General features: G+C 30.0%; 1 protein-coding gene across 1 annotated transcript in view; it reads right to left on the minus strand.

The window, feature by feature from the left end:
* Window positions 1-338: 338 nt before the first annotated feature.
* Window positions 339-17,356, minus strand: part of LOC134712053 (anaphase-promoting complex subunit 1-like) — a 78,203-nt gene continuing 61,185 nt past the window's right edge. The window contains exons 51-54 of the mRNA XM_063573189.1: window positions 16,728-16,823; window positions 12,213-12,402; window positions 6,891-7,022; window positions 339-800 (exon numbers count right to left, since the gene is read on the minus strand). Coding sequence (XP_063429259.1) covers window positions 706-800; window positions 6,891-7,022; window positions 12,213-12,402; window positions 16,728-16,823 — 513 coding nt within the window. The 3' untranslated portion in view covers window positions 339-705. The remainder of the gene's footprint in view (window positions 801-6,890; window positions 7,023-12,212; window positions 12,403-16,727; window positions 16,824-17,356) is intronic.

Below are 17,356 nucleotides of genomic sequence, written 5' to 3' on the forward strand. Positions count from 1 at the left end.
TTATCTATTTTTTGTTTTACTAGTATTAACATAATATATCTCTGACTTTGTTCAACATTTGGGATCTCATTGCTGCTATTTAACTCATTTTTCTTCCTCATAATTTTTTTTTATTATATTTTTTTGTATGGAAAAAGAAAGGATATGCAATACTAAAAATTGAAAATAAAATTTGATTCAATTTTCATAATGCACTACAGTTTATCTCAAGACGAATTCTTTTACAACTGTTTTTCATCTTGACAGTTGCATGTAGGTATGCATGATGTTACTGTTTTTTTTTTATTCTAGTTTTATTTCTTGTTAGTTTCTTTCAACATATCATAAGACTTTGAGAACTAATTGTTTCTTCAATTTCCTGACATCATTTATTTATGCAACATTTGATAAACAATTTGCATTTTCATTTTGATATCTCATATAAATATACTAAAATTTCCTTCTCTTTTTTTCACTTTTTTGTCTCTCTTATAACATCAGTCGTTACTACAGAGTAATAGAACATATTGTCTGATCAAAGCAAATAGTATAACTCAGTAATAATTCAGTGATGATGACATGATAATAATTCTTATTTTTCAATGCTTATATTTGCTGCCCTTATTAGTTTCAATAGATCATAAGCCGTTTCTTTACAAACTCGACAGATATCATCATCCTTATTTGCATTAAATCCATGTGAACAATGAATATAGCACAATAGTATCACACAGCAGCCTTCCATGCAGTCAGAATTCTCTTTAATGTAGAAACTGACAAATATGGCAAGTTTGAACACAGTACTGGTAGTGTTGGAGAACCTGAAAGTATTCAAATATATTTAAAGTTTCAGTAGAATTAACAGTTAGTCTATATAACCTGAACTTACATAAATTGCTCACTGATTGAAATATGAGATCACTTTAATATGTAACTGGTGTAATATATATATAAATTTTCATTAAACACTTAGTGGTAAATAGAACTACATCAATGGTTATCGTTCTCAATCAGCCATATATAATGATATCAATATCAGTCATGGTAACACTCACTTTATCAAAACCCTAATCTGTTTTACGTCATGACATTGAAAAACATCTATTTAAGGTATATATTAAAGTGTATATTATGATAAAGGCTCTTTCTATATCACACACCATATCAACCTCCAACCAATATAATCCCTTGTGTTGCACTCTTGGGATTATATTGATGTCTCAGATTGATAAATATGTAATATTGAAAAAGCCATATAATATTCTCTATGTATCAACACACTGATCAAAATGTGATTTATAGCATATAGTCTTGCTATTTCCATTTTTCTAATGCAGTTCAAACATAACAAACAGAAATTTCATCACCTTATTTCAATCTGTGTCATTGACTGGTGATATGTAATTGAAAATCAAACATAAATAATGCAGTTACAACTTATTATTATTTTTTTAAAACAACAGGCTCTCAAGAGAGTTAATCCCTCATCTAGTAGTATAATACCATTATGATATCTATTTGACTTTTATTTGGATCTGTTATATTTGCTTATTTCTAAACTTATTTACTGAGTATTCACTGATGTTCTTTTGTTTACCATGTAAGAATTTTTTCCACTGTATACAATTTTAGAATATTCTATTGTATACAATGTTAGGATACTCCACTGAATTTAATGTAGAGGTCACCATTGTTTGTAACAAAAGTCTCGGGTCAAGTTTCAAATATATTTGACAGTGACTGCCAACCAAAGATTCCCGATCAAAATCAAATACAATAACGAGACAATTACCTAAAATTGAAATAGACAGACCATCATATTTACATGTGGCAGGTTTGTTTTTTTTAAATTTGAGAGATCCTCACACCCCCCTTTTTTTGCATCTAGACCTGTTGAATTATAAAAGAAACAGAAAAAAATACACTCTAACAGTTTGTTTTAGAAATAGCAACTGAAGTCTATAAATTTGGTTTCACATATACCAAAACAGATGTATAACAGTTCTATTATTTTTGGTAAAACATCATTTAATAAATTTATACTATATACAGCATTGTTTCCAGTATTCCTACTGGGCAAGGAACTATGGTAGAATTTTTTTAATCTGTGTTATAAATCATTTTTAATAATGTTATCGTAACAATCTATTCTGTTTTTTGTGATGATTGAATATTGTTCCTGTTATAGTTTTCCACCTGGAATTACATGGTCTTGATTTATTTTTCTATTGGAACACAATGTATAGGAACATTCTATTGTTCTTCATAAAGCAATGACTTTTACTGCAATGTATTGTATCTGCTTATCAAATTAAATTTGAAAATATGCATAAATCAGACAACTATTTGTGCCAAATATGCATGCATGCTTCAAACCTTTGAGAATCAAATAGACCCAAAAGAGGGTGAAAACATAATGTTTATTTAATTAAGTATGATGAGTTAGATAGAGAAAATTCATATAACAGACATATACAATAATTAATACATTTCCTTACATAATTTTTAGCATAAAATCAATAACAAAAAAATAAACTGTGTGTTTCTGGAAGTCTATTTTTTTTAGCACTTTCTGCATTTAATGATATAAAGAACTAGTTTTTACCAGTTTTCATTGAAATTTATTATCTCACAAGTCATCATAACATAAACTGAAAAGTTATTAGGGGAAAACAAAGACAAATCAAGCTGGATTGACTTGTAATTACAATTGTGTTCATTCCACTATGTACAGCCATAAAACAACAATTTGCTATCAATTTGACAGAATTTTGATTACTGTTAAATGATTAATATTTTTATCAGGCCTTCTGCTCCATTGGTTTAATTGTTGATCACATGATAAGTTATGTTTTATTTGGTTAATTGTGATTTTTTTTATTTATGTGTAGGTATAATAGGGTGGGTGTTGGTTCAGGTTGAATGATTACAGTTCAGTCAAATGTCACTTTATATCAGATTTTATATGTAACTTCAAAATTACAAACCAAGTTGGAATCTGTCTTCATTGATTTTGAGCTGATTTGCAATGGTTTTTTTTAGAATTGATAACAAATATATTTGAAGATAAAGTAACAAAACATAAAAGTTAAAATATATGTTTAGGATGTTTCATTTGGGGCATCATAAGAATTCAAGGGAAAATAATTTGGAAATTAAATTATTTTAAAGACAAACTTGGTTGATTTTATATAATCAACATGCATAAAAAAAATTATCAGCTGGCATGATAGTTTTAGAAATAAACTTCATGTGAAACTAAGTAAAAACCATAAGCCTTTGTTAGTCTTGTTTGTTTTTGGTTCACTTGTATGTTTAGGAGTTGAGTATGGCATCAATATCACTGAATTAGTATGGTATATATTATTATTTAGGGGACACCTAAAGCCGGCTTCTGGGTGTTGGATTTTCTCACTTCATTGAAGACCTATTGGTGGCCTTGAACTTTTTTCTGCTATTTGGTCAAGTTGTTGTCATTTTGACACATTCCCCGTTTCCATTATCTATTCTATTAAAAATAAAAAAAACAAAGAATTCCCTAAGGAAAGAAACTGAGACAACAGACAAAACCCAGAGGCTGGGAAAAAATTGGTTGCTTATATAGGGAATCACTGAAGCGTGACTAGAGTGGGCCCCCTCCTAGCCAGTCAGTGGGCCCCCACTTATGAAAATTTCTAGATTCGCCACTGAAACCTGACAGCAATATATCCCTCTGCCTTTTGAGCCAGTAAGCTCTGATTAAGCTTGTATTGATTGTAATGTTTGTACTCACCTTCTACGATAATGTTGGAGATATTTGTTGTAATGTTTGTACTCACCTTCTACGATAATATTGGAGATATTTGTTGTAATGTTTGTACTCACTTTCTACGATTATATTGGAGATATTTGTTGTAATGTTTGTACTCACCTTCTACGATAATATTGGAGATATTTGTTGTAATGTTTGTACTCACCTTCTACGATTATATTGGAGATATTTGTTGTAATGTTTGTACTCACCTTCTACGATTATATTGGAGATATTTGTTGTAATGTTTGTACTCACTTTCTACGATTATATTGGAGATATTTGTTGTAATGTTTGTACTCACCTTCTACGATAATATTGGAGATATTTGTTGTTATGTTTGTACTCACCTTCTACGATTATATTGGAGATATTTGTTGTAATGTTTGTACTCACTTTCTATGATTATATTGGAGATATTTGTTGTAATGTTTGTACTCACCTTCTACGATTATATTGGAGATATTTGTTGTAATGTTTGTACTCACCTTCTACGATTATATTGGAGATATTTGTTGTAATGTTTGTACTCACTTTCTACGATTATATTTGAGATATTTGATTATATTGGAGATATTTGATGTAATGTTTGTACTCATCTTCTACGATTATATTGGAGATATTTGTTGTAATGTTTGTACTCACTTTCTACGATTATATTTGAGATATTTGATTATATTGGAGATATTTGATGTAATGTTTGTACTCATCTTCTACGATTATATTGGAGATATTTGTTGTAATGTTTGTACTCACTTTCTATGATTATTTTGGAGATATTTGTTGTAATGTTTGTACTCACCTTCTACGATTCTATTGGAGATATTTGTTGTAATGTTTGTACTCACCTTCTACGATTATATTGGAGATATTTGTTGTAATGTTTGTACTCACCTTCTACGATTATATTGGAGATATTTGTTGTAATGTTTGTACTCACTTTCTACGATTATATTGGAGACATTTGTTGTAATGTTTGTACTCACTTTCTACGAATATATTGGAGATATTTGTTGTTATGTTTGTACTCACCTTCTATGATAATATTGGAGATATTTGTTGTAATGTTAGTACTCACCTTCTACGATTATATTGGAGATATTTGTTGTAATGTTTGTACTCACTTTCTACGATTATATTGGAGATATTTGTTGTAATGTTTGTACTCACCTTCTACGATTATATTGTACTCACTTTCTACGATTATATTGGAGATATTTGTTGTAATGTTTGTACTCACTTTCTACGATTATATTGGAGATATTTGTTGTAATGTTTGTACTCACTTTCTACGATTATATTGGAGATATTTGTTGTAATGTTTGTACTCACTTTCTACGATTATATTGGAGATATTTGTTGTAATGTTTGTACTCACCTTCTACGATTATATTGGAGATATTTGTTGTAATGGGTGTACTCACCTTCTACGATTATATTGGAGATATTTGTTGTAATGTTTGTACTCACCTTCTATGATTATATTGGAGATATTTGTTGTAATGTTTGTACTCACTTTCTACCATTATATTGGAGATATTTGTTGTAATGTTTGTACTCACCTTCTACGATTATATTGGAGATATTTGTTGTAATGTTTGTACTCACTTTTGTACTCACCTTCTACGATTATATTGGAGATATTTGTTGTAATGTTTGTACTCACTTTCTACGATTATATTGGAGATATTTGTTGTAATGTTTGTACTCACCTTCTACGATTATATTGGAGATATTTTTGTTGTAATGTTTGTACTCACCTTCTACGATTATATTGGAGATATTTGTTGTAATGTTTGTACTCACTTTCTACGATTATATTGGAGATATTTGTTGTAATGTTTGTACTCACTTTCTACGATAATATTGGAGATATTTGTTGTAATGTTTGTACTCACCTTCTACGATTATATTGGAGATATTTGTTGTAATGTTTGTACTCACTTTCTACGATTATATTGGAGATATTTGTTGTAATGTTTGTACTCACCTTCTACGATAATATTGGAGATATTTGTTGTAATGTTTGTACTCACCTTCTACGATTATATTGGAGATATTTGTTGTAATGTTTGTACTCACTTTCTACGATAATATTGGAGATATTTGTTGTAATGTTTGTACTCACTTTCTACGATAATATTGGAGATATTTGTTGTAATGTTTGTACTCACCTTCTACGATTATATTGGAGATATTTGTTGTAATGTTTGTACTCACTTTCTACGTTGTAATGTTTGTACTCACCTTCTACAATTATATTGGAGATATTTGTTGTAATGTTTGTACTCACCTTCTACGATAATATTGGAGATATTTGTTGTAATGTTTGTACTCACTTTCTACGATTATAATGGAGATATTTGTTGTAATGTTTGTACTCACTTTCTACGATAATATTGGAGATATTTGTTGTAATGTTTGTACTCACTTTCTACAATTATATTGGAGATATTTGTTGTAATGTTTGTACTCAAATTCTACGATTATATTGGAGATATTTGTTGTAATGTTTGTACTCAAATTCTACGATTATATTGGAGATATTTGTTGTAATGTTTGTACTCACCTTCTACGATTATATTGGAGATATTTGTTGTAATGTTTGTACTCACCTTCTACGATTATATTGGCGATATTTGTTGTAATGTTTGTACTCACCTTCTACGATAATATTGGAGATATTTGTTGTAATGTTTGAACTCACTTTCTACGATTATATTAGAGATATTTGTTGTAATGTTTGTACTCACTTTCTACGATTATATTGGAGATATTTGTTGTAATGTTTGTACTCACCTTCTACGATTATATTGGAGATATTTGTTGTAATGTTTGTACTCACCTTCTACGATTATATTGGAGATATTTGTTGTAATGTTTGTACTCACTTTCTACGATTATATTGGAGATATTTGTTGTAATGTTTGTACTCACTTTCTACGATTATATTGGAGATATTTGTTGTAATGTTTGTACTCACTTTCTACCATTATATTGGAGATATTTGTTGTAATGTTTGTACTCACCTTCTACGATTATATTGGAGATATTTGTTGTAATGTTAGTACTCACCTTCTACGATAATATTGGAGATATTTGTTGTAATGTTTGTACTCACCTTCTACGATTATATTTGAGATATTTGTTGGTGTTGGAATATCAAACCAGGTCAGATATGGGGTCAATTGTAAAAGTTCATAACCTTTTAAAACTTCTCCTTGTAAATACTTAACCAGCAATTCCATGTGATCTGAAAAATAGTTGAAAAAAAATACTGTAAATTCAGAAAATATCGCAGTTTTTATTATTGCAAAAAATGTGACAGAATTATAATTGGAATAATTTTAACTCGCATTTTGAAATTTCACATATTGAACAGGATTTTTCTCAATTTTTCAAAAATTCAAATTGCATTTTAGTCTTAAACAATAATAAATGCTCGCAACAGTTTCTGAATTAACAGTAGTTACTGGAGTAAAGAAATATTCAAATAATTCAGCTGAAGATTTTGATTAATTTTGATCACTCTTGTTCGATTATTTTTGAAGTGCTATTTAATTGCATTATCATTACAATAATAGAGAACAATGAACTTAAAATAATTATAAAGCAAAATTATTTTTGTTCGAATTACCATACTCAAACATAATGAAGCATTGCTATTTCAAAAATTGGAAGATAGCCAATTAATAAGGTTAACTAGGCCTGTCATTTTTTGTTCTGTATAAATGACAAACAAAGAACAAATAACTAAAAGTAATCACAATTAATGATGCCATGTCAAAGAATAAGAGAAACGTCAACAAATTGGACGATTCATCTATCAAAGGAGTCTGACTATAACACCTGGTATACCATGTGATACAGTTAAAGTACAGGACCCTTATATAACATGCTGACATAGGTAATGACATTTGACATTCTTTGACTCAATTATTTGATTTCCAAGGGAGTATTCTTCCGTGGCTTCATATTAATATAATATGCTATAATGAGAACACATTTCTTCCTAATTTACCAAGTTAACATTTCATTCTTAAAATAAATAAACAGGGAAGGCATCACAAATAAAATTAATAGTTACAAATTTAAATCGATCAACTTTTCAAATATTTGAAGATAGAAAAGCAATTATTTTCCAGGGAAATCATCCATTTCCTATCTGCACATAAAACCACGGTAACCAGTGTAATTAAAAAGTACAACAACAATGAACAACGTTCATCAATTCCCTCTTTAGTCCAACTTTTAAAATAGCTGACTCTTTGTAGCTTATAACTTAATTACTAGTCCTTTTATCAGGCATTTTAGTTAAAAAAATAAGATATTAGTTTAAGTCATCTGCTATCTCTATTTATTATTAAATCGAAAACATGCAATAAACTGCATCACAAAGTAATAATAAAGTTTCATGTGATTACGTATTATATAAAATGGTTCATTAAAGATACAATAAAATACCTAACGGTTTACAGAAAATATTTATCAGAATATTATATAACATTTTGATTTACAGATAATTCCTAATTTCCCCAAAGCTGACTGCCATAAAATACTTCTGCTCCATTTGCAATGTTGAAAATATGAATAGCTGGGAAATTCATAATAAAGTTGTTTATTAAGATTAAAGTTATAAATATTAAGTACAGAAAGTACAAAAATCTATAATTATTAACTAAATGAATCTGAAATCAATATTCTTCATTGTCAAAACAATATTTATTGTGAGTTTGCCTTCATTTTTTTTTATTAATAAAACCTATATATTTCACTAGGTCTTCATCAAAAATATATATTTTATGCAAAATTTGATGTATACTAGTAGTAATCAATAATTATGAAACTAAGGCACTTTCTTTATAGTTTTCTTGCATTTGATTCTTTTATTAATTATAAAACAAGGAGATGTATCCAAAGTTTAAATGAAGTGGATGTAGGCAAACATAGGCAACCATACAGCCTTCTACAATGAGCAAAACCCATACTGTATAGTGGGCTATTGAAAGTCCACACATTAAAAATATGAAACAATTCAATTGAGAAATCTAGAGGCTTTTTTTCTAACAAAACAATTTACTAATCCATTTATTCTTGTTATACGGTATAAAAGACTGTTGGACCTTAGGGTTAGAAATGAGGAATTCTAATAAATATTTCCTGTGGATCCTTCATGTCATTTTTTAATGTTTTTAGATGTTTGATAGAAAAGTTCTTTTTATTTCTCTTAATACACCAATAAAACACTATTTATCTTTCAATTTTATGAAATTCAAAACATCTGCATGAACTTGAGGTTTATCTCCTGGTATGGTAACAAATATCACAACATTTCACATCTGCTAGCACAAACTGTATGTGTTTAGTTATAATTATTGGAAAATTATCCTAAGATAAGATTTCAAATCTTTTTTTTTTTTTTAATTTCATTAATTTAAAGTATTTTAACAAGAATGTGTTCATATTAAATGTATGCCCAAAAACCCCACTATCATTTTCTATGTTCAATGGAACTTCAGTTGGGATCCAAACTCTTAATAAAGCATTACGATAAGAAAGATCATATCATAGGGAACATGTGATTGGACTTCAACTTCATCAAAAACTACCTTGACCAAAAACTTTAACCTGAATCGAGACAGATGGACAAACAGACAAACAAATGAACAGAGGCACTGCTTGAAAAACATAATTCTCATTAGGTTGGGCATAAAAAGAAAATAAACAAGCATTCTGAGAGTATATCATGGCAATACATAGTCCCCTTCTGGTTAAAGATTAATTGTCCTGGAAAAAAATACTAACTTGATCTATAAATTGTCATGGTGTTAACTATATAACAAATATCAAGTCAATATCTTCAAGCAATACGAAAAAAAAGTGATATTTTAGGTGAATTTTAAAGGACCACAACTATGCAAAAAATCATTAGAACGAAACAAAATTAAAACTTAGTCTGTAACCTGTCATGATAAAACTATATACCATTTATCAAGTCAAAGGACCATAACTGCTCACAAAATTGTCGGACCCACACCTCATTCTAACTTGACCTATAACTTGTCAGGATAAAACAATGAACCAAATCCATATGTTCAAGCATGACAAAAAAAATGCCAGAAACTGATCACTTGAATCATTTTTTTATTATAAGTCCACAACTTCGCACTAAATCACAAAATATGATAAAAACAGAATACCAATTATAAAAATCAATATCTTCAAGCATAACAAAAAGAGGGTAGAAAACTGATTATTTTAGTGAATTTTGTAAGTCAAAGGACAATAACTCTGCATTAAATCATCAGACTGGACCAAAATCAAACTTCATCTGCTAGCCGGTGTCACTGGAAATAACACCAACGTTTGCTTTTTTTCAAGATGAGACAAAAAAAAATCTATATTTAATAACAGTGACTTTGAACTAGGACCTATTGACCCTTAAAAGTTATAGACTTCTTTATCTTTTTTAAATTTTTCATTGGTATTAAGTTTCTTTTCAATAAATGAAGAAATCTCATTTTTTTTTCCAAAAAGCCTTTTAATATATTAAGCACTTGACCATATTGACCCGAAAATAAGTTGGAATCAAATTGGAATCAATTTTGTTTTAATGGGGTCTTTAATTTAGCAAGGGAAATTCAAGATTCTATCCAAAAAGCTTTTGTTTTGTACAGATGAACTGACAAACAGGTAAGTGACAGCTTAACACTGATCTAAAGGACCTTGACCACAGCAAATTCAACTGTTTTCTTAATCTCATATGAATTTGTTGAAGTTTTTTAGTAATTCCAAGGTATTGATAGACACCTATATTAAAGTGAGAAAACTAATATGTCTACTAGATCAATTTCAAATACTTGTTTCATTATACAACTTTGACATATGCAGAGGTAGAAATGAGAGAGTATTTTATTTCTTTTATCATTTCTTTGGAACGTGACAAATAGTCTTTACTTGATGAAGATTATATAACCTAGTCGTTTGTTTAACATCAATTTACGATATTAAATTTATCCGTCCAGTATACATTTCCTAATCATAAAAACGATACACAATTACTTTATGAAATTGTATGACGTTAGTTTTAGTAATCATTTTTTGTTATTTACACGATGACTGTGTTGGGCCATGCCAGACAACAATTATCATGGCTCCTTAACCTCAGTGACTATTCCTACTGATGCAGTTAGACATACGATCTTACAGTAATCAATTACTTCTTACATAATACAAATATAATCATACGATTCATTTGATTTCTGACACGCTTCAAAGATCAACTGTTTTATAAAGTCATAATTATCATGCAATATAATTTATCAACATTCTATATCGCAAATAAACATTTATTCTTTCTCGTATAAATGATACTTGTTGCAATTAAAAGATGTATTTTTGCTTTGCTAGGAACAGTGATCATAAATATATCAAATGACACTTTATCAAATAAAAATATATCAATAAGTTAGACAATCAAACATAAAAAAAAATTCGTAAAATATAATATGGGAGTTTTAATAACGTTAATTAAGCAATCATCTTAATTAACGTAAAATTTATAGAACCAAGGTACATGGGAGTTAACGTCCAAAATCACTCCATAAATCTATCATAGAAGAGTACACACCACCTAATGGAGGAGACAGACTTATTTAATCATTATTACTCATAATTAGCCATTGTAATTGTATAACATAAATAAATATCTATAAAGATTACTTGTACTTAGCCAAAAGAAAATCCATACAAATGTATAACTTTAATACTGTAAGTGCAATGTAAGTTGTTTTTGCATCATAGGCGAAAGATAAAAAGATTAATAATTTCAAGCGTTATTAGCAAAAAAAAAATGCAAATTTATTAGTGAGGTATGACGATTCTATAGAAGTAATTGCTTGTCATAATTATTTCTGAGCAGGAAGGAAACAATAATAGATTAAGTGTTAATATCTTTTAGTGTTTTAGAAAAATAATCAAATTTTCATTTCACACCTACTTGTTATATGTTAGTTCATTGATTTCTCTGTCAGAGTCATTTTATTTTAGCTTACAAATTTTATATGATAGAATTTTAAAGATGGATATTGCATTAACAATATATAACCTGCTTGCTTCAACAATCACCTTGCCCAACAATTCCACAGAACTAATTGAAATCACTGGAAATTGCCCAAAAATTCCACTTGGATTTCATTGAATCCCTGTGGGATTAAAAAAATATCACTGAGATTCCAATAGAATTCCCATTGGAATCCTTTGAAAATCCAGACAAAATTGTCAAGTGGAAACCAGTGGAATTCAAACTGGGATTTGCATAGGATTCCAGTGGAATTCCACTGACCACTTTTAGTAGGGTAACCTGTTTTTCTATTTGTCAAGAACCTTTTCTAGTGTATGTGGTAGAATCTTAAAGATGAATATTGCATAAACAATATCTAACCTGATTGCCATTTGTCTAGAACATTTTCTAGTTTGGCTTTTAGAGACAACAAAAACTCCATCTTTAACAGCTGATTCTTGTGGTCTACATCCTGACTGAGTATCTGATGGTTACTTCTATAGTATGCTAGAGCAAGCTTCAGTTGTATTACACCCTCTGACTTCAAATCAAAATCTGTTTTGTCTAAAATCTAAAATAAATTAAATAAATGTAACACCATCTGCTCTACAGTTTTTGGTCTAGAACCTTAATTAAATAAATAAATCAACAAGCCTTGAGAACAAATGTATCATTTTCTGTATTTAATTTAAAAAGAGAATTAGAAGATGATATATCATTGTCATTTAGACAGCTATCTGTTACTGACCAAATGAATAAGATGTAAACAATTACAGGTCATTGTATGACCTTCAACAATTACCAAAACCAATACAGTATATTAAGCTACACAAAAGCCATTTAATGACAAAAATATAAAAGTGAAAACATACAACCTGGTATGCACCAAAACAATAAACAAATAATGTTTGGCAGACTACAACTATAACTTTAAAATTTAGAAACTTACAGATGATAGGTCATATTCTAGGTTATTATAAGACCTGAAAAGATTTCTTTTCATTAAAAAATATCAGATCTTGCAAGTTGCTGCAACTCAAATTGCTCAAATCAAATACAGATAAATCTAAGGAAAGTCAACAAAACTATGATATTGAACTAGAATGAACTTGTTTTCAATTACTAACCAATTTTTACACAGCTCTTGACAAGTAATCAACTATAAAAAAAAAATTGGTTCCAGATCAGTTCAGTTTTGTTTGTTTGTTTTATGGTGCAAGACTTATTAAGTTTAAATTTTTGATAAACATAGGGAATACAATTTTGATTCATGACATACATTTATGACCCAAGGTTCAGTGCACACGCTGAAATGTCTCGCCTTCTTTACTAATCATTGATATTATGTTCATAGTCCTAAATATAAAGCTTTACTACAACTATCACATAAACTTATCATGATCAAGGAAAATGTTGTCAAGGTCATATAAACCAAACAAGAAATACATGTAAATCTTACAATCATTCAATACACTAAACATGGTTGACCGATTGCTTAAAGTTTCTAAGAAACAGACTTAACCAAGAAAACTAAACATTGACCAAAGAACCATGAAAATTAGGACAAGGTCAGATGAACAATGCCAGGCAGACATGTACAGCTTGCAATTTTTCCATCCAACAAATAAAGTTGACCTATAACTTGTAGTTAAAGAACTAGAGGCTCTAAAGAGCATGTGTCGCTCACCTTGGTCTATGTGAATATTCAACTAAGGACACAGATGGATTCATGACAAAATGGTGTTTTGGTGATGGTGATATGTTTGTAGATCTTACTTTACTGAACATTCTTGCTGCTTACAATTATCTCTATCTTTAGTGATTGGCCCAATTTTTTTCAGTGGAAAATGTTAGCAAAAATTTACAAATTATATGAAAATTGTTAAAAATTAACTATAAAGGGCGATCTCTATCTATAATAATATTCAAGATAATGACCAAAAACGGCAAATTTTCCTTAAAATTACCAATTCAGGGGCAGCAACCTAACAACAGGTTGTACGATTCATCTGAAAATTTCAGGGCAGATAGATCTTGACCTGATAAAACATTTGACCCATTGTCATATTTGCTCTTAATGCTTTGGGTTTTGAGTTATTAGCAAAAAACTGCATTTTACCCCTCTGTTCTATTTTTAGCCATGGCAGCCATCTTGGTTGATTGGCAGGGTCACCAGACACAATTTTTAATCAAGATACCCCAATGATGATTGTGGCCAAGTATGGTTTAATTTGGCCAAGTAGTTTCTGAGAAGAAGATTTTTGTAAAAGATTACTTAGATTTACGAAAAATTGTTAAAAATTGACTATAAAGGGCAATAACTCCTAAAGGGGTCAACTGACCATTTCAGTCATGTTGACTTATTTGTAAATCTTACTTTGCTGAACATTATTGCTGTGGACAGTTTATCTCTATCTATAATAATATTCAAGATAATAACCAAAAACAGCAAAATTTCCTTAAAATTACCAATTCAGGGGCAGCAACCTAACAAAGGGTTGTCCGATTCATCTGAAAATTTCAGGGCAGATAGATTTTGACCTGATAAACAATTTAACTTCGGTCAGATTTGCTATAAATGCTTTGGTTTTTGAGTTATAAGCTAAAAACTGCATTTTACCCCTATGTTCTATTTTTAGCTGTGGCATCCATCTTAGTTGGTTGGCCAGGTCACAGGACACAATTTTTAAACTAGATACCCCAATGATAGTTGTGGCCAAGTTTGGTTGAATTTGGCCCAGTTGTTTCAGAGGAGAAGATTTTTGTAAAAGATTACTAAGATTTACGAAAAATGGTTAAAAATTGACTATAAAGGGCAATTACTCCTTAAGGGATCAACTGACAATTTCGGTCATGTTGACTTATTTGTAAATCTTACTTTGCTGAACATTATTGCTGTTTACAGTTTATCTCTATCTATAATAATATTCAAGATAATAACCTAAAACAGCAAAATTTCCTTAAAATTACCAATTCAGGGGCAGCAACCCAACAATGGGTTGTCCAATTCATATGAAAATTTCAGGGCAGATAGGATTGACCTGATGAACAATTTTACCTCATGTCAGATTTTCTCTAAATGCTTTGGTTTTTGAGTTATAAGCCCAAAACTGCATTTTACCCCCTATGTTCTATTTTTAGCCATGGCGGCCATCTTGGTTGGTTGACTGGGTCACCGGACACAATTTTTAAACTAGATACCCTAATAATGATTTTGGCAATGTTTGGTTAAATTTGGCCCAGCAGTTTCAGAGGAGAAGATTTTTGTAAAAGTTAACGACGCCGGACGATGACGGACGCCAAGTGATGAGAAAAGCTCACTTGGCCCTTCGGACCAGGTGAGCTTAAAACAGACCAAAACACAAAAACTTAATATTGAGCAATGAATCATAAAAATGGGGTCAAGGTAAAATAAAACCTGCGAGACTCACATGTACATAATAAAATATTTCCATACACCAAATATAGTTGACCTATTGCATATAGTACTAGAAAAAAAGATCAAAACTCAAAAACTTTACTTTGACCACTGAACCATGAAAAATAAGGTCAAGGTCAAATGACACCTGCCAGCTAGACATGTACACCTTACAATTATTCCATACACCACATATAGTAGACCTATTACATACAGTATACAAAAAACAGACCAAAACACAAGAACTTAACTATAACCCACTGCACCTTAAAACAATGAAGTCAAGGTCAGATGACATCTGCCTGTTGGACATGTACACCTTACAATCCTTCCATACACAAAATATACTAGACCTATTGCTTACAATATCTTAGATATTGAATTGACCACCAAAACTTAACCTTGTTCACTGATCCATGAAATGAGGTCCATGTCAAGTGAAAACTGGTTGACAGGAATGAGGACCTTGCAATGTATGCACATACCAAATACAATTATCCTATTACACATAATAAGAGAGAAATTAACATTACAAAAAATCTTAACTTTTTTTTCAAGTAGTCACTGAACCATGAAAATGTGGTCAAGGACATTGGACATGTTACAGACGGAAACTTCATAACACGAGGCATCTATATAATAAGTGTCCACCTTTTAAAATATAAAGCTTTTGAGAAGTAAGCTAACTCTGCCCCTGCCACCAGATTACTATCCCTATGTTGAGCTTTCTGCGACAAAAGTCGCAGGCTCGACAAAAATCAAATAAAAAACATTTGAAATAAATCATACTTCAACAGTCCAATCTGATTAAAATAAGCTATATAAAAAAAAGAAGATGTGGTATGATTGCCAATGAGACAACTCTCCACAAGAGACCAAATGACACAGAAATTAACAACTATAGGTCACTGTATGGCTTACAAGGATCTGAAAACATTGTGTCCTACTTTCTTTCAGGAGCCTCTGGTTTTGTCCTAATAATACACACCTTTTTTTTACACAAAATTTGTAGGCAGTAATTTGATTAATATTGGCTGATTGGCTGAACATTAGAACAGAAGAAGAATGGAGTGTTGTCAGAATGACAGTCAGATCCTTGTCAGCAAATCTTGGAAACATGATCTCTATTTTCATCAGTCAACAGTCAGAAGTCTGACTGGAATAAGATGTGGAATTCTTATAAAGAACCTACTTTCTTTAACATCCATAGAAAACATCTTAACCCAATAAGCGAAAAAAAATGACAACACAAGCAAAATTAATGTCTCAAAATAATAATTTGATATTCACTTCCTACAAATAAAGTTACACTGTTCTTAGACTTATATATCCCAAGGTGTTCTTATGATTGTCACTGCCAACTATTCAATTTTTATAACAAATTAAATTCAAATTTTCTTCTCTCAAAGGGAATCTATTTCAATTTCATCTTACACAATATCTAGAAGTTTTTTCTCAACTCATAGTAACAGTTTTACCTGATTAAGTCCCAGCAAGGACATTATAGCTTCTGGTTTTTCCCTGGTGACACATTCATATAACACTGCTGACAGTATCTGAAGAATAGCACAAGCCTGAAAAAAAGACATTTTTGGTTATTATGTCACTAAATAAAACCTAAATAAATGTATCTGTATTGTCTGAGGGGGTTAAGAACTGTTGATTTTAACTTAACTGGACTCTTCCTGTTCTGCTGTGATAAATGCAGTTATAAGCAGGAAGTTGTTCAAAAACCAACTTTAAATTTTCATTCAAGTTTTGTAGACAAAGTCTTTTAGAATTACAATCTGTTATAAGAAAATGTTCTAAGGATTCTCTGTCATTTTACTTCCCTTTTCAATTTTTAATCCTGTTTTTTTCTTCTTTTTTTTTTTTACAAATTGCATGTTGTTGAGTTGCATGGTTCTTCTATTGAGTGTATATCATAGTGTATAAGTAAGTTTTATTTCAGTCAAAGCTGTTTATTTCAGTGCAAAGAACTTTTGTTTTTGAAAATCAAGATTTAGAAGCATTATTTTAATCCTAGTCATTAGATGCTTTCTAAATGAGATGATGAAACCTCTCTGACAAACAGGTCACAAAACATATATAGAACTTTATTACAGAA

The sequence above is a fragment of the Mytilus trossulus genome, chromosome 3 (assembly GCF_036588685.1).
Source record: "Mytilus trossulus isolate FHL-02 chromosome 3, PNRI_Mtr1.1.1.hap1, whole genome shotgun sequence".
Lineage (NCBI taxonomy): Eukaryota > Metazoa > Mollusca > Bivalvia > Mytilida > Mytilidae > Mytilus > Mytilus trossulus.